A 19501-nucleotide genomic window follows, 5' to 3' on the forward strand; every position below is an offset into this window, starting at 1 on the left:
CGTATGAAATTGGCATTAGAGTCTCCAGTATTTTTTAACAAAGGAACCCTAAATATACCTCGTGACAATAATTATCGACATAAACAAAAATTTTTAGTCTGTGACATTTTTCGGTGACGTTTAAAATAACAAGAAAATTCGTCCTAAATAATTTGTTGTCCTAACATTAAACTAATTAATTTTAAGAAAAGGATTGGGCAGTAAAACATAAAATGAGTAAATCAGAAGATAAGACGCCTGAAGTTAGCGAATCAAATGGTGATATAAATAAGGAGAAACCAAGAAAAAACTGGGTACAATTTGACGACGAGACTCCGCAAACAAGCAACTTAAATTCTGATACAAAATTGGGTGACCCTGTTAAAAATGCGGGTCCATCAGTGCCTTCGAACGCAACAGTTCCAGCGGTCCTTAAAGCGGAAACTGTTCATGTAAACATAGATCGTGGGGATAAAAATAATGAATCTATGTCGCAGAGTTCTGTGATGAAAAATGTTGAATATAGAAACGTTAGGCATGGTTTCAGTAAGTTTTATGTAATAAAATTTTGCTTTAATGTCGTGCGGCTTGCAAGTAATATTGCACACTAAATAATGACACTCGTAATTTTTCTATTCTCAGGCAATGGTGATATTATTGTAACTCTGTTACCTACAAACACTAAATGGCCTTGGGTAACGGCAGCAAGATTTCGTCCAGAACTTGTGCCTGAAGAACTGATGGCTCAAGGTTTGACTGTAAGTTTCTGCTAAAATTCATTTTATCAGCAAGGTGTTAACATAACATGTTATCATATTTTGACAATCTTAATGCGCTTTCGGCGATTTTCACAGTTACTTGCGAATTATTGTCTTGCCTATGTTTATACAAACTACTTTTAAATTTCCTAAATCATAACACTAATTAATAATCTATATGAGTATAGTAGAGCCTCATAAATGCAAGTTAATAAAGTCTTCCCTTATATGTGTCACTATACAATATACCTACCATAAATATGTATACAGTATTATTCACCTATGCCAATTTTTTGTACAGCACTTATTTTATATTATAAAAAAAATTAAATAAAAGATTTCTTCCAGGAAGTATTTTTAGTGATCTATTAATCCAAAAAAAGTTTATTTTGTTGTATCATCTAGCAATCTTATTAGTAAAAATGTAAAATTGTTCATTCTTAGCAAATAAAGCTTAAGAATGTGTAATAATTATAAACATGATTGAAAGCTTTATTATACTTATCAAGATTATAAGAGAAGTAGTGTTATAATTTAGGATAAATTCAAATAGTAATTACATTTACACTACGACTTTTAGGGCTTTTTTCTTCTAAATATAAGTATATATATTTTTTTAAATAATAAGTATTGTTGATTGTTTTAGCTGACAGTTGAGGAATATGTCCATGCTATGGAGCTACTTGTAAATGATGCCCGGTTTACGCTCTACAATGTTTGCTACAAGAGAGTATTAGTTTGTTGGATAACAATAGCATTTCTTGTGCTGCTCACACTTTTGTTCTCAGGCCTGGAAGGGCTCACACTCTTTTCTTTGGGAGTATTGTGGCTTATACTTAATGCTATGGCCATCTTTCTCTGCATGTGGATTAAATTAAGACTCTCCAAAGGATTGGAGCAGTGCTTAGCAAGTGTCAATAAACTAATGAATAAACACAAATTACTCCTTGCTTTAGATGACAGGGGTAAATTATCATGCCACAAAGTTAACCTTTGTTTCATTTATTTTGACTCTGCACCATGTATTGCTCATTTGCAACAATTCATTGAAAGTGAAGAGGGAAAAACAATAATGCAGGGTTGGGAACAAAGATTGGATGTATCAGCTAATGATATTGTTATCCAGGGCAGCCAGTCGACACGATTGTCTAGAAAACAGGTATGTAGAATAACAAATTTACTATTAACAGTATGCAATATGCACCATGTCCTGGCAATAGAACTCAAATCCCAAGGATTTTTTATTGGTATATGTGATATTAAAAATTCATATAATATCTCAGAGGTTTAGAATAATGATATAATTTGACTATCATTAATTCCACTACTTAGACACATTAATATTCATTTTTTTTGTGTTTGTGTTTTATGCTTGTCTTTGTTGTTCTTGCACAGTTATTTGTTAAAAATGATTAATAGTTCAGCAGCAATTTTCATTTACATTCTAAACCACAACTTTCCAAATTAATTTATAATTCCTATGAGAAATAAACCACCATTGCATATATTCTTAGTAACATTTTCTAATAATCAATTTAACAGGGAACAAAAATCATACCATACAATTATAATATTTATTTGACTTGAGTTTTGTTTTTTCTTGTTATTAGTCTTGGAATAGCTGATATGTGACTTCAATTCACTCTCTAAGCTATAGAACTATAAAACACAAGTTTATTTGTATTAATATAATATATTACCTATCTATAAGATTGTTTAGTTTATTAGGGCTTCATAACCTACAATGAGTGTAGACTTATGGAAGCTACAATGATTATTATTTGTTCAAATGCCATATCCCTAACATTCTGATGCTCAAGCTTGTCTATGTAACAATACTAACATTAACTAATTTGTGTAAGGTGGTTTTTAATATTTTTCTCAAAACAGAAATTTAATTTAAAAGTAGTGGGTTTGAGGTATTTAGTTATACACAAATTGTTTTCGATTCAACTGTATACAAATCTTTAAACTAAACTGTATTGACCATGTTGAAAAATGTGCTATCCTGTTTCTTAAATAATGATAGCATTATGTTTAGACTTGTCAGTGAGCTGATTTTTATACAGCAGAATTGGTACCATTGTCTGAATAGAATAGAACTCGCGGCTCGCGCATACATCGCGGCCGAGATATGCTACAGCCTCGCATTTCAAAAACCGCAACGCGTAACTGAATCAGTCAGCCGTAGGTATTCGGAAGCGATGGATAGCTTTGCTAGTATTCAATCTGCTGTTTGACCAAAAGTTAAAACAGAAAAAAAAAGGATATGGGTTCACGAAAGAAAGGTGTTTGGTGAATTTCACTTTTTTTTCAAGACTTAGAAGATTAAAAAAAAAGTTGTTCCATAATATTTTAGAATCCATATAAACCAAATCACGTGGGTCAAGGTATTTGTTCAAAGATATTGCGCTATCGAGTGGCAATATCTTTGAACAAATACCTCTTGCTTTTAACATGTATCCACACGTTAAAAAGGTGCTTGAGGTTTTTCTTAGTACCTATCTATAAGCTCTAATGAAAGTATAGCCCTCTGTGGTAGAGTAAGACATTATATCATGATTAGGTGTAACACAAAGTATAACATCTGGCCTTGATTCTTTATTAGGCTAATTCACTTTAACCAAAATTTTCGATAGTAGCTTCTAGGCTGGGTGTGTCAGAATTTACGTCACAAAATGCATTTCGTATGTAACTTGGATGTTTTACACCCTTAAAAGTACAGCGCTGTAATACCTATTTATTTACTTGCAGTCTTAATTTATATAAGCTTCTTTGCTGTTGGAGCCCTAAACTTGAGTCATTACCTTTTTGTGTTTAAAGTATTTGACTAGTTGATAGTCTTGGGCAGTGCGTGTTAGGGACATTTTCGCAGAAATAATTCTTTAGATGTGGAGTTCAATGTTACACGTCTCATTAAAAAGCTGTATATCCGCTTCCGGCTCTCTGTAACCGTTGGTTTTTCAGTGCTTTGATCTTCTACTATACATATATTTGAATATTAGTTAAAAATTTATAATTAATTTGATATAATGACTATTTGTTTAATATTTATTTCTTATATGGCTATTGAATATTTATTATCGAAGTACCTATCCAGTTTTTTTGGCATATTATGGTCTTTGGTAAACTAATAATAATAACTTAATTTTGCTAGAGCAATACTAATCTGTATTTTTACTTGCACCTATACCCACAAACGATCATACGTTCAACGTAATAATGTTCTTTTGTGGGTTTTTATCGGTCCTAGTAGAATGTGATGGGTAAGCGAAGCATATAAATGTGCAGGATATGGCAGAGCAAGTGTTCCTCCGATACCTCCAGCGGTGGGGCAAAGACTTCTTGCGTCGCCGGCTCGATTGGACTTTAGACGAGGAAGGGGGAAATCCCGCGTCGCCACGCCATTATGCTCACGCGCTGTGTCCTTGTCAGTATGTCGAGGAGATATTGAGAAACAAAGAGCCCAAAGATACCCGCGCCTGTTGTCCGCCCTGCAACGACTGGCTCAGGCGGCGCGGTCTCGACTGACCAAACCGCTTTATGTTTGGCAAGTCCACTTTTTAAATTTAAGGTTGAACTATGCAGGAGTTAACGTCACCGGGAACGATTCTGCAAAGAGATTGTGAATGAAAAGCGATGTCTACTTTCTTTAAAGTACGATACACAATGGCATGTGTCAGTTAACAACCAAGGGGTAGTTAGACCGAGCCAGATTGATAACTGTCTATGTGACGTCTAATCCAATATAGTTCGGCCTTTAATAAAATAGTGACTTTTAACCATAAATAATAAATTAATACTCTTTTTGTACAGGAAAGGTGTGCTCTTCTATATTTACGTTACGCCGGCCGTTGGGGAGCGTACGCCGTAAAAAAAAGATTAAATCTCAGTAGCGCCGTTCCTGGACGCCACGGTGAAAAATTTGTCTGTCCTTGTCAATTTATAGAAGAGCACCTGAAGACTAAACCGCCGGCAGGAATAGCGAAGTTTTTCACTTTACCGTCTCAAAGTATTCAATTATACTAAAGGCTGCGTCCTATATGCCCAGCAGCGTTATTCCTGCTTTTGCTGCTCTTGTGGTTGGGCGAAAATTTTCACCCTTTTGCAACCGCGTACACGGTTTGAAAGCCTTGGTTTTTACTTAAAAGAAGAGTTATACTTAATTAAAGTTATAAATAATAAATCCGTCCATTAAGAAATTGCGATTCTTCCGTTTATACATACTTTTAATATAATATACTTTTACCATTTTTAATCTTGCTTTATGCCTATGTGATTGGCGGTGTAAAATTTTATTTCCATGAAATAAGTCTGAGTTTTGCAGTTTGAAGATGGCGATGTCATCTGCGATACTGATTCAAATATTGTACTTATTTAATTATTTTCTATTGTTCAGTAATGCACAACGCACAATATATTTTAACTTTCCGTTTATATTGATATTTAATAAAATATGAAATATTTTAGTCATTGATAAATAGTTTGCGTACTTAAGCAATCATTGGGACCAATTGGTTGAAATGAGTTTATATTTTGTTAAATTATTTATTCATTTTTTATTTTATTAATTTAATTGTAGTTTCGTAAGGTGTAAATGTCAAAGGGGCCATATGCAACTTTAGTATTATTTACTACAGTCATATCTAAAATGATATTATGTTGTATCCTACTATCAGAGGTTATACAATATATTATATACGATTAGATTTGTTAGTTATATGTACATTTATCAGATATAAGAATTATTTTGACCATAATAGATATACGTGTATGTATAATTTTGAAACACACACACAACACACACAACAGCACAACTAAAAGTTCGCGTGCAGACTGACAGTTTCAGCTGAAATTGTAAATATCAATAGTTGCCACTTATTATTTATCACACAGGAATAAATGCACCTTCGTATGTATTTTAAATTTTATGAATTATGGTTCAAATCCATGAGATAAAAGCGCACTAAAGGACATTCCAAAATTCTTTATCGTTAAGTCAGTCTGCATGCTGCCTTAAAATAAATGGAAATTATCATCAAAATCTTAAGTTAAGCAGATCACATATACTTATTTAAGTATATTATTTATATTAGGCATGTTAAACAGATTTTATGTGGCTGGTCGAATTTATTGTGTTCAAAGTCAGTATTAATCTTAGCGTTTCTATTGGTACATATATTTTTTTTATCAAAGTTTTGCTGTTTCAACAAATTTTATTTAAAAGTAATTATTTAACAAAATATCATGGTGTAGCTGCTAAGCACAGAAAATGTACATACATTTTATTTTAAGGCCACCAATAATTATTCAAATTGTAATACTTAATTATTTACAATAGATATCTGGGCTAATAATTTAACATTTTCACAACATATCAGATTTTAGAATGTGCCGTAAAGTTAAGAATTTAATATAAATGCAAGCCAAAGCTCAATAATTGATCGGAAAACTTATAAAAATATTTTCCTAAAAATTTAATTGTTACCTAGTTACCTTAGTATATTTTATGTTAATCAAACTTAAGCATTGTGTATCCAATACTAAGATTTAACACACACACACACACACACAAATATATTGAATTTTCATCTACTTATAATTTTAATTTAAGTGGTAATGATTTATAGTTTATATAACATATCATCAACTTAATGAGGTTACTAATAAGGCAAAATAAATATGAATGGGTGTCAATACATATTATATCGTATATAGATAATATGTAGCAGTATATCTAAGTATAATTAGACAGTTATTTATTGCTACATATACAATCACAATCCCGTATCCGAAACGCCTCTATTCCGAGAACGTGATCGAGATTTTGGGCAGCAGTATTTATGTTAGTCTATATTTTTGATAATAATTTAGCCTTGTTAGGTTAGTATCATAAAGTTATAGGATAACTTAAAAATATATAAATCATTCTCAAACGGTTTAAAAGAAACATGGGTTGTAAACATTATTGTTAATATAAATTATAACTAATTAAAATATTATAACATTTGTTAAACATCATAAAATGTTGTCTCCCCGGAAAGTACTTAGGTCCTAACTGGTATTCATAAAATGCTATACAACAATGTTTTTATGTATGAAGGTGCATTGCAAACAACTAAATTCTAATAAAATCCTATGATAATCTGAAATATATTAGTAAAGTGAAAGTGTTGTTTTATAACATTTTATAAGTGCGGTTTAATAGCACCTTTTGTAACGTAGTAGGTATCAAAAAGAAGAAAGCTATCTTATTTACCTTTCCTACTTTTCACTTGGATACCTCTGTTAAATTTAAGATTGTGACGATGTTTATCTGCTCAACTCATTTTACTATCTACTTGGTTAGTCTCGAGTTCTGAAGGTCTGTGGCTTTTTTGAGCAGGTTTAATATTTGTGGCGTGTATTACGCTCTGAGCAGTGTGTGTATGTATAAAACAGCTGACAACGCTGTTTTTTTTTAAATACCTACCGAACCACAGACAAGTCTTAATATTATTCATTATTGATTATACTGATTACGCAAGGGGTAGCTAAACGTTGTGATTACATGTAAAACATTCCGTCCTTTACTCAAAGTATTTATACATTTATATACCATATTAGTCATATTAAAAAAGTATTTAATAAATTCATTTAAGTTGATATTTTTGCCTTTTATTTATCTACATTACAAACCACTAGTGTAAGTTACTACTGTAACAAACGCAACGTCCTATTTAATCTGTTGAAGGTGTATGGAGTTGTTATATGACGGCATGACGTCTAATAATTCAAAACTTGTTTAGTAACGTTAAATTGACGATAAAATGGCTTTCTAAGACCAGATCTATGGATCAGCTCAACAAAAAGAGTTTCTTATATGCAAGCGACAATTCGTAGTAGGAAGTAATAATCTTATCGGCTAGTGTAAGGAATCAATGGGTATTCCGACACTAAAACTGTGTACGAGTTTTGCCATTTGATTTGTCCTCAACTCAGTTTTAAAACTAGTAATTTCTTCGACTTTCGTATCCAGTGTTGTCGCATAGAATAATCCACCGAGTAAGATGATATTGGTTACGATTCCTTGCCTCTCGCACTCAAGAAACTATTCTTTTGTAACTTACGCTAGAATAAAATACACCATATGAGCCTGAGTATACTTACCACAATTTTAGTTATTCAATCAAATTGCTATAGTCGCATCGTATAATCATCATTCTTTGCAATCCATCCCTTAGGGCGCCAAATTTTCTGATATAATTTTATCGAGTCGATCGATCAATGACAAAAAAGGCCTATGAAAAAACTTAAATTAACACAAAATAATTTTGCAATAATCAACACAAGGCAAGCCTGTATCTTCGATACTTATTCAAGTTTACTCTTATCTCGACTTCCCATCATACGTTTTTCACATTGAATTTTAAAGGAAAATTGCATTTATTATTGCAAACCGACTCCTTTTAATATTTGTAACACATGATTCGTAGACTTCCCACGCCGTTAACTATATGGGGAACTCTCAGGTTCAGTTATATTTAATTGCGTAAAATGCACATAACTTCAAAAAGTTACAGGTATATGGGACCGAACACTGACACCATTTTATTAATAATACCCGATTTTACTTCCATATCTGTCATTGATTGACCGCTGCAACTGAAGACTGGGGCACTGCGTTTATAAAATGACAGTTTTAAACCAATGATGACCGTGAATATGATGTTTGTTCTGTAACATATTGTATATCATAATATATGGAAATGTATACTAAGGGCACATAAAATCGTAACAGTTCAAATCAAAATCAAAAGTTTGCAGTGCTTCGTCGTTCTGACGCTAATTGTTATAATTCACACATAACAAAGAAGCATTGCTATTTTAAGTAGCCTGGTCTAGATGCAAAGAGCGATTAAATTAATTGCTTCCTTTGTAACGTAGATAAAGGATAAATTAATCTCTGGCCTAGCAAAACTGGAATAGAAATGCAGAACTTGATTTATATTAGGTATCTATCTATCGATTTAACAATTATTAGCAAATTAATTATCATGAAAGTTTATATAGATGGAAGTACCTTTATTCTTCGGATATAGACGGCGCAGCAGTGTCCTTTGGCACAGACATGTTAAGTTATTAATATTTTATTACAACTTCATTAAATATGGGGAGAATTAAAAAGATAATTCGAGGTTGCAATAGTTATATTTAACATAAAAGGTACATTGAACATACAAAAAATATTATTATTTAAATATTTATACATTGCATTGTAAAAAAAATATTCAATATCACAGTTATAAGTTAATACAAATGTCAATGTTTAATAATTACGTTACTGTTAGTTTATGGCTTTTCTTTATCGTAAAGTTGTTCTATATAGTTATAAAACGTGGTTAAAAATTTAAAGTGTGGATATAAAATAATTATAGTTACCCGTTGGAGATGTACATTGTAAATTTATAAAAAATATGTTATCAATATTTTTTTGTGTTTAAAGCCTCTGTCTTTTGCAAATATACATGCTAAAAACTATGATAAATACTATTACAATACAAAGTTTAAAGTAGTCTATGAATGAAATTCTGCAAATTTTTCTATACTTAAACCACATTGCTACAAATAATATTTTGATGAGGAAAAATACCTATTAGGGTTATTATTAGGTTACATTACAATATTTTATGACAACCTTTATTTAATTGTAATAATAAAAAGTATAATACTAAAAAGGACAAAAAGCGATTACTGAACCAGTGGTGTGCATTTAATCCTACTAGCATTAAATTGCCTACCCTAAAGTTTTAAAAGTAGCTTGCGAAGTATGAAATTGAGCAAGAGATATAAGAGATCTAATTATTTCTAATGCGTAAGCGTCTAATAAATTCGTGGGCTACAAATCGTTAACACGCGATTTTTTCGGAGAGCCTTTGGATGCATCGCCCGCCGGGAATAGACCCTTGAACGTGCCCCGCTGCTCCTTCACTTGGGATTCTTTGTCTATGCTCATAATGAGATCTCTGTTTCGTTTCAATTTTTTGTCAACGGGCTCGTCCCGTATTTCGATGGTTGAGGCGAGTGACTCCAGCGAGGTGACAGTGGAAGGCACACCCACCTTGTGGCGTACTGAGAGGTCGAGGAAGGGGCGCGTGGCTGAGTCGCCCATGGTGTGAGTCGACGACGAGGCGTCGCTAAGAGGCAAAGCGTCCAGCGCGGCCATACGCATAATGTCCCGCTGGGACTCGCGCGCCTCCATCAGGAATATGCTTTCCTGTACAGTGCCATACTTTTAGTACGCTTAAGAATTTTTTACAGAACGCCCTTTTAATGCCTCATTATTAATTTGATTGTATATTATATAAGGTTTTATGGTCGTTCACAAGATTTACATTCCGTGAAACTAAATGAGTCATCTTAATATATGTGTAATATTTATCTGTTACAAGTGGCTATCTGAAACTTATTGACGACGTTACCAGAATGATTTCGAAAATGTTTTGTATACCTACCTATGCTAAGCATAAGTACCTACGCAAAAAAATTGGTGCCAAACTATATAATGTGGATGTGTTGATAATGTGATTGTAAATCGTTCCCTAAACAGAGGCGGTGACGGTCGTTGTCGCGGCAGCGGTTTTGCCAAGCTGGCACGTTGGTTCATACTAGTGGCACTGCGATACAGACTGCTCTGATCATCAGACTGCCATGTCCAGTGTAGACATACCAGCAGAGGCCATGATTGTGTAAGCTTCGGGTAAAGATAAAAATAATTTTGCGGCCAACTGGCGCCCTGGACAGCGACTCGGTATTGTGAGTCCAAAGTCAAGGTCATGGGTTCGATACCCACCATTGGAAAATGTATGTATGTATGTTCATAAAAATATTCATCAGTCAGCTTAGTACCCATAACACAAGCTACGCTTAACTACTTTGCGGCTAGATGTGGTGATGTGTGTATTGTCGTAGTATATTTATTTTATTTTAATAGGCGAGCGATAAAAGTAATGTTTTTTTATAGTAGTAATTGACGCATCACGGCGTCGGTATAAGTGATAACAGACTTGTAGGGCATGCAAAGAACACATCCTACAAATTTTCGCCCTGTGTCCTTCAACCTAAGACGTACGTGTTGAGCCTCACGGGCCTGTGATAAAACCAGAAACAATGCCTTTCAGACCGGAGCACAGCAAAGCTGCTTAGCAGCAGGACTTCTCTGGGCGAGCTCTGTCACTAAAAGCTTTACTGTACTACTTCTTGGTCGCTAACTATGGGCCTCATAAGAAGGCTCAGAGTCACTCAGCGGGCGATGGAGAGAGCTATGTTAGGAGTATCTCTACGTGATCAAATCAGAAATGAGGAGATCCGTAGAAGAACTAGAGTTACCGACATAGCTCAGCGAGTCGCGAAGCTGAAGTGGCAATGGGCGGGGCACATAGCTCGGAGAACCGATGGACGTTGGGGTCTTAAGGTGCTGGAATGGCGACCCCGCACCGGTAAACGCAGCGTAGGTCTGTCGAGGTGGACAGATGACATCAGGCGAGTAGCTGGAAGCCGTTGGAGGCAAGCGGCCCAGGACCGTGTATTGTGGAACTCCCTAAGACCTATGTCCAGCAGTGGACGTCAATTGGTTGAGATTATGATGATGATGACTACTTCTTAGAATACACCGTCGTACGGATTAGGCCGTCATATCACCGCCACTGTTTGGAGAACGCTTTAGTCGTTCGTTGGCAAGCGTAATGTGGAGTGTGCAAAACCTTTCTAGAAAAAATCGTGTTTAACTATGAACATACCTTAACTTCTTTGGTTATGTATTGATCGAGTTTGTCGTATATCACAGCATGCAGACCCATCTCCTTGAGCTTCATTATTGTGTTCTTATCATTGTTGTCATCTCCCCAACAGAATAGGACTAGACCAGCGTCTTTTGCCAATTTGACCTTTGAATAAAATTGATAAACTTAGTGGTCTTACGAAAAGGCTTTTTATGTATAAGACAAGCAAACCTTTAATCTATAGTCTATACCAGGTCTTATTAAGCCAGCGGCGCACTGACGAGTTACTTATTAGTTAAAATAGATAAGTAACTTTTAGTTGGGCAAATAAGCGCAATAAAAAAAAACATCCCTAATAAATAAAAGAATTTATACAAAGAAATATAAAAATAAAACTACCCCAACCATGGGATAGTTGAGCAAGCCAGGATACCGCTGCACAAAAACTATCAAAAAGATTTTTTTTTTTTAAGTTCAGTAGGTTTTTTTGAAGTACCTACTGTAGGTGCGGCCGCAGTGCACATCTGTACTTACTACGGGTCCCCAGCCTGGTAAGTTGGGGAGCCATAGTCTATACTAATACTCCAAATGCGAGAGATGGATGTATGTTTTTTTTATAAAATCACGAAATTTAGCAGAGATCGGATGGATTCTGGAACAGCAACTTATAGGCTACTTTTTAATCCTGAAACAAAGTTCGGTTCCCGAGTTATCGATTTGTTTTCTTTTTGCATTTTGGAAGTTCAGGGGTCACTAAATACACATAAAAATTACCACGCGAACGAAGTCGCGGGCAGCAACAAGTCATTACATAAAGCGAATCATTTAAAGAGTTACAGTTAGCGATTAATACCTTATTGTTCATGCTAATGAGTGCGTTTTGTTTGTTTACCAAAATTTAATAATCATTTTATTTATATGATTGCACTCTTTTTAAATTAATAATATCAATAGCCATTGCGTGGATGGATACTCATCGTTCAATTTAGGTAACTCCATGTTATAACAAGCTAGATATTCAGGAAAATGTTTTGGTATATTTATAGAATATAATGAACACAAGACCCAAGTTTGTTATCGTAGCGATCGATTTTTCAATGTAATATCAAAGCTTTCGTTATCATGTAATCATTCGTAGGGGTAATATGAAATTGAAATAGATATCAATATCTGCCTAATACGGGTATTTTAATGGACAAAAATACTCATCAGACTAATTCAAGTTTTATCTAGCATATTTTGAGAATGACTGCATAACTCAGTAACGTTCGTACCTATCTATGCACTTAAACGTAATTTTAAATATTCGCTACTAATTTTCAACAAACCTTTAAAACAGCTCCCTTGCGAAATAAGATTTTAGATTATTTTAATCTTTATATATATATATAAACTATAATATATAAAACTATATATTACAAACTATATATATATATAGTTTTATTCAATAATATTAGTATCATTGATAATATTAGTATTTGCAATTTCAAGGTAACATGAATATTATTATTAAACTCTTTATTTGTATACCACGACATTAACATATTTAAAATATAAAAAAAACAGAAACATATCGAAAGAAGTAGTATTTGCAACAGTGGAACTATTCCCATGACTGTATTGATATCCGCTTGGCCGCTCTCTACAACGCAGCGCGTTGCCAACTTGGTCTCCCACTTTAGTACAATTTGCAATCGCGTGACTTGGAATGACAATGGAAATTTAAATTACGATTATGTACTTATGAACGTGTACTACGCCTTCTGGTTTATTATTGATCGTTCAAAGTGCAATGTATTCACATCCTATGCCCATCGTCAACGTAGAATCAAAATTTTGCCGATTTTTCTTTTAAGTTAATACAGTTATATTAATAAACTAAGACTGAATATTCCGCTACGCTAATACTGAAATGCAGTGGTGTAGTACACTGCTTAATCCCCATTTTTTTATAACACTCACATCAAAATGTTCCCATTTCATGCCATTTCCCTGCATAACGCCTGGTCAAAAGCCTTATGCTGGCCACTGTTTAGTGGGAAATCTTCACTAAACTTATTTCAGTTTTAGTTCTATATTCATAATCCTAACCCTCAGGATTTCTACTAAATAGGTTAACTTCTCTGCTCCTGTAGAGTCGCGGATTTACGGATACTACTTATTTCTGTGGGCTGATCGACAATCAGCCCACAGAAATAAACATTGATATATTTAGCAACTTTATAAACGTTTTATTGTTTCTACCGTTTAGTACTCGAATTAAATTAGCTTTCATATTATAACAAAGTTTATTGTACCTATACGTAATTGCTTATGGTGTAAAGTCTGTGTAAACTATACTTAGTAAGTGCGATGCCCCCGAAAAGCAAACATTTAGGCGATACCAACACAAGTCGATGATATTTTTCTAGGTCATGCAAATTTTGAGACCCCTGTTTATTCTGGAACGAAATTGAAGAACAAACCTGTTTGTATATCTTACTAGTCTATCTCATATTTTAATAATACTTGAATATACGGTAGGCATGGGTATTGTGTGTTGCGACAAATCTCGTAAACATAGAGAAGTGCTAGGAGGTTGGAAATGTGGTTTGACATGTCGTTCTGAGATAAATATAATCGCTCGACAATGCCTTTTTATACATAGCATAATATATACATAGCGTAGTATTGAAACGTCAAGTACGTCAATAAATTCTAAAGCTTAGTGGGTAAGACTCTATAGGGGCTTTTATGATTTGAATAAGGAACATGGCGCACAGCGTATCTGAATAAAATATGTTAATTCTAACATATAATGGCGCCTCTGTCACTCACCAGAGCCTGTGAAGCGCTAACCACAGATTATAGTTTGTAGAAAAATCCCTCCAAAACTTGATTTTATTATACCGCTAAAAGCCTCGCTACACTTAGGATTCAGCGCGCTCGCTATGCTTAGGAGCTACTCTAAAATCCTTCGATTGCTTCGAATGTATCCCGGCGCCCGTAACTTAAGACATTACTTGTTGAACAATCTACTATTAAACTGGTGTGGGTTGATTAATAAAGAAATATTACCTGTGTAGGATCCCTGAGTAAGTCCTCGGTATGTGCAACAATGCCTAAAATGTCGGAGCTGATTGCATTTTGTACGGCAGCCGGGATTGATAGACACCGAGGGTCACGGTATGGCTGATACTTCTCCGTGACGCCCTGAGAATAGACACCTTTTATGTCTCATTGCCAAAATCATTATTCTGTAGACTCTTGTAAAAATGATGCCTAAAAATTATATATCCCATTCCAGCCCCTAGTAACCCATATTGTATACAAAAAGAGACTGTTAAATAACCTGTGATCCTTCAGAGTTTGTTGCCTTTTTTGAAATCTAGGCCAATTTTGTGTGAAACAAGTGAAAATTAATTTACTCTGACACTGATGACTGGACAGTACATATAATTTATTAAAGGATAAAGTTGATATGATAAACTATGAGGGCACATACCACAGTTAAAAACATAACCGGATACTTGTTTTGTTTGTTTCGGACCATGGTGCAAATATCTGGATTGAAACAAGAAAGTACTATCCGACGCTGTCCAGCATTTTTCAAAACCACTTCTAAAACCTGTAAATACAATCTGTATGAATTAAATATACCATATAATATACTACAACACATCGCCATCTAGCTCCAAAGCCTAGCTGGTATGGGTACTAAGCTTATTATAATACAAATATTTTGATATTTGGCAATTTTTTTATGGGTCAACCAATACTGCAAAAAATAGTTTTATTAAAAAACTTCCTGCTTAGGGCTATCTTAGAATGATTTCTTAATGCATGAAATAACAGAATAAAAAGCTTTCATAATTTCATATATGTACCACCTCATATACTTCCCATAAGCACTTATTAATAAAGCAATATTGCTTTTGTTACAATATCAGGAAAAATACAATAATACATTATGAAGACCAAAGAAGAATGAGAGTTTTAAGAGGACACTATTCTCTAAAATCCTTACTCCATGCTAATATTATATATGCAAATGTGTGTGTTTGTTTGATTGTACTATCTGTACCTGTCCCCTTTGGCTGATACGAAACGCTGATGGAAACAAACAGTTTACATAAGATTTGAAAAAAAAAAATTGTAAAGAACATGGACAATGAAAGCGGGTTATAAATCAAAGGTCTTTAATTTGTGTAATTTTGGTGGGGTTCATCACAAACTGTACATCAAAAATATTATGTTTATTACCTTATCAACATAAGTGTTCATATCAAACGGATTGTTAAGTTCAAAGGTGCCATCTTCCATCTCCATGGTCCACTTTAGTTCAATATTGAAGCCAACATGTTCGTCTAGAGCTTTTAATGCTTCTTCTAAAGTTGGAAAGGGTTGGTGTTCCTCTAGGTCTTCATCAAAGAACAAAATTTCATGGTTTCGCCCTTCAACAAGATGGTAAACCTGTAAAGATGTGTATTGTTTGAGTTATTAGAATAGACTGGCTGTTTTATTATTTCTTTCTGCACTTACTATAGATGAAAAAATAGCATTATGTTGGTATCAGATTGCTGCAAGATCCACAGTGAAAGGTGTTGTTCCCATAGCTCTTGCAGCAGTTTGTCACCAACTTTATGCAACAGAAATGGTATGAAATATATTCTATATGAAAAATCTAGAATGGATAAGATACACACATGAAATAAACACATAATTAGATAAATAATAACAACTCAACAATTATAGCAAAAAGAAAAGACCTTGGCAATATGATTTTTCACAATGAACAAATCTCATAATTTTAATGTGAGATACAAAACATTATAACATGTATGTACAGTGTGGGTAGTCACATGATACCTTCAGTTTCTGGAGATGCTCCAAGGTCAAGTCTTTGACTGGCAATTCAAGCATCTCAGTGAAGTCAACCTCCTTTTTTCTTTTCATTGAAATACACACATGAAAATCATGATATATGACGGGTATCATGTCTTTACTGAGCTGCACATCAAATTCCAGCATGTCTGCCCCACTGGCAGCTGCTTTTTTAAGGGAAGCTATTGTGTTTTCACGAATGGCATTTCCCCTGAAATATTTAAAACTGGAGCACAAAACTACTTGGCATTGTTGCCTGTTTTATTAGTAATATCAATAGATAAGAAACAAATAATAATAATTAAACAGTAATTATTAGTTATTACTTTTATCAAAAAACTATTTTGAGAATAACAGATACTTACTCTTTGGTTTTAAAACTAGCACCTAGTCCTCTATGGCCAACTTCTAATCCTGTCCAAGTTGGATCCCAATGCTTTGTATAGGAGACATCTAACTTACAAAGGCTATCTTCCATAGGGCAAACTATAAGATATTCAAAGTTAACTGTGCCTAGCGGTCTGTGTTTTACATTACATGTAACAGGTAATTCTAAATTACCTTCAGAAGGCTTAAACATATTTGGAAGGACATAGGTATACCCAATATGGCATGGAGGGTCTTCTATAGAAGCTTGGGTACTATAGGAGTAGAAGTCTATTAAATATGCAAGGCCCTTTGGGTTAGGGGCAAAGACATTGACCAAGAGGACTCCATCCTGTTTATACTCTCTACCAAATTGTTCCTGAGGCTGCAGATGGCAAATAGCAGGGTCATCATCAAGAGTTGCCACTTCAACATATACACCCATCGGAACTTCAACATCCATTGTATCTGTACTCAAAGAGGAATCTTCGACATGAGGTTCAGTTCCAAAAGATAGCTGCACAGGTGTTACTTTTATGTTCATGAGCCTACCACCAAGTCGACTCTTCAATTTCAAAGGACTGTTCATAAATTTAAACTGTACTAAAGTTTGTGACGTGAGCCATCCTCTACAGATTTTCTGTTTGCCATCATATTCACCAAATATGTCTGTACCAGGTTCAAGAATATTTTCTTTTATAACTCTTGGGTGGATATGAGTTTCCCATTTGCGCACAATTATATCATTATTTTCTTCATTTATGAGACATATTGCATAGCGATAAAAGACATCACAGGTATTTGGAATGACTAGATTTCTTGTCCAAATTCCTTTCTCTTCCATATAATCTAGGATAACGCATTTCTTGTAATTCCATTCTCCAAGCTCTGCGGTACTTCCCGTTATGACAACCTTCTCCTTGGGCCCAACATTTGGGACATATACACTGAATGTCCAGTCCTGTGATAAGATTTCTGGTTTTTCAGGAAGATTTTTTAAAGACATTTTTCTTGGAAGTTGAATTTTTTCCTTTTTACGGTCTGATAAAAAAAACCAAGGTTGCATAATCTGCTAAATACAGCGTTAATTATAAATAACACAATTTGTCGTTCGAGTTTGACAATAGATTACACCAATTGATTTTAAAAATATTTTATTTTTACAGAGAATTAATAATAGGTGTAACCGGCATTATTATTAAATTTTAATATCCAAACTTGGCAAACGAGCCATAAGCATTACTACACAAAGACACGAGCTGTAATTTTCAATTTTGTAATGTTTTAAACTATAATTATAGTCACAGGTTTTAATTTTGAAGTTTACAATACAAATAGAATAACTACCTCAGACACAGACAAAAGTTTAACTTTCACTTTACAGACTGAGTAAATGAGCACTAATGGATGTAGTGTTTGTATCTTCTTTATGTTAATACGTCACGAGTTTAACAGCTAAAGTGACGCTATTACTAAAAACATTCTCTCACACAAATTTATCTATATTTCAACTTTCAGTGATTAATTCTAAGAACAATGAATTTAGGCAAAGGTTATTAGACCATTTAATTTCAGTTTTGACGCACAGTCATATTTTATATACCTACGTCAATCTAGACCGATCCTAGATGTATTAATAATATCGTTGAGTGTCCTCGACTTTTTTTAATGAAGTAGATAAGAGTATGGCTACAACCAAAACAAAAACAATCGATATTTTACTATCGAAAGTTTTACTTAGTCAAGTGTGGTCAAGTAGTACCTATTATAAAAATTACGGAATAATAGCTAAGGTCAGCTGGGAGCTATTTGGTAAAATTTTGTACTTAAAGCTCGTATATATATCGTATTCATTTATAAAAAAAACTGAAGAAGGTCAAATTCTATACATTGAAAATATAAAATAAATTTTTTTGGAGGGTTTTCTATAACCAAAACTGCAATTTTTTTTTCTCTGTCTGTAATTCTGTATCATGGCGCATCACCCTGAAACTACGAATTAATTCAATTGAAACTTTGCACGATTTTAGTTCATACTTCGAGGTAGGACAAATTATACTTTTTATACCGAAATTCAGCTCAGTTCCTTTGGGAAAGGTTTTACAATATAGCTCCGTCAAATGTAAACTGACTTAAATAATTATTTTTGTACTGGATAGATAAAAGCATCAATTTAGTTTTGTCTAAATTTCTTTTAGAGCTGATCAACGTGATTGGAGATAGAGGACTGAACTCCTCAGCGGATAGCAGCAATTGTTTAACAATACTGAATACATTAAGAGTTTACCACATTTATAAAGACTTCAGTGTTAGGACCATAGATCACTAATAAAAAGTAGATACACAATCCCATACAAAATTTCACTTAAAAAGTGTCCTCAGTCATGTTTACAGCCAGCGCCAAACTTTGTGACCGCCTTGAGTATAGTCGCGAGTCATGCGCATGGTACAGTCGAGTGGGCAATACGTAATCAACCAAACAATTTTTGTTTTCTAACATTTATAATACTTATTATATTATGTCAATTTATTTTTATTTGTTAATTATAAAGTTCGTGTTTATTATTTGGTAGTTTATTTTATTTAATTTAATATACAATGTATGTGTTATTTGTAAAACATATAGGTTAGGTAATAATAGGATAAATGTAAATAAAAAACATTAATATAAATAAAAACTATATTCACAATGGGGCCACACCTTCCATAAAAACATCTCCCTTACTAGTGGATGGTTCCACATCCGAATCATCCCAAAAAATATCCAAATCTTCT

At 33.8% G+C, this 19501-nt stretch overlaps 2 protein-coding genes across 3 annotated transcripts; one reads left to right on the forward strand and one right to left on the reverse strand.

Moving 5' to 3' along the window:
- The first annotated feature begins 114 nt into the window (after nt 1–114).
- LOC120637075 lies at nt 115–7337 on the forward strand. Of its 2 annotated transcripts, XM_039908692.1 has the most exons (5): nt 115–525; nt 622–737; nt 1384–1896; nt 4029–4287; nt 4554–4609. In XM_039908692.1, exons 1-4 carry the CDS (start codon nt 213–215, stop codon nt 4266–4268), a joined length of 1182 nt encoding a protein of 393 aa, XP_039764626.1. In that variant the 5' UTR covers nt 115–212; the 3' UTR covers nt 4269–4287; nt 4554–4609. The 2 variants fall into 2 exon arrangements, with proteins under 2 accessions (XP_039764626.1, XP_039764627.1); XM_039908693.1 differs by lacking the exon at nt 4029–4287 and having other exon boundaries at nt 4554–7337.
- Nucleotides 7338–8989: 1652 nt separating this feature from the next.
- On the reverse strand, nt 8990–18032 carry LOC120637048 (glycerophosphocholine phosphodiesterase GPCPD1-like). Its single transcript, XM_039908645.1, has 7 exons — nt 16726–18032; nt 16346–16571; nt 15740–15949; nt 14982–15104; nt 14555–14689; nt 11516–11662; nt 8990–9993 (listed from the first exon to the last, which is right to left on the reverse strand). Exons 1-7 carry the CDS (start codon nt 17790–17792, stop codon nt 9616–9618), a joined length of 2286 nt encoding a protein of 761 aa, XP_039764579.1. The 5' UTR covers nt 17793–18032; the 3' UTR covers nt 8990–9615.
- Between the last annotated feature and the right edge of the window lie 1469 nt (nt 18033–19501).

The sequence above is a fragment of the Pararge aegeria genome, chromosome 3, assembly GCF_905163445.1.
Source record: "Pararge aegeria chromosome 3, ilParAegt1.1, whole genome shotgun sequence".
Lineage (NCBI taxonomy): Eukaryota > Metazoa > Arthropoda > Insecta > Lepidoptera > Nymphalidae > Pararge > Pararge aegeria.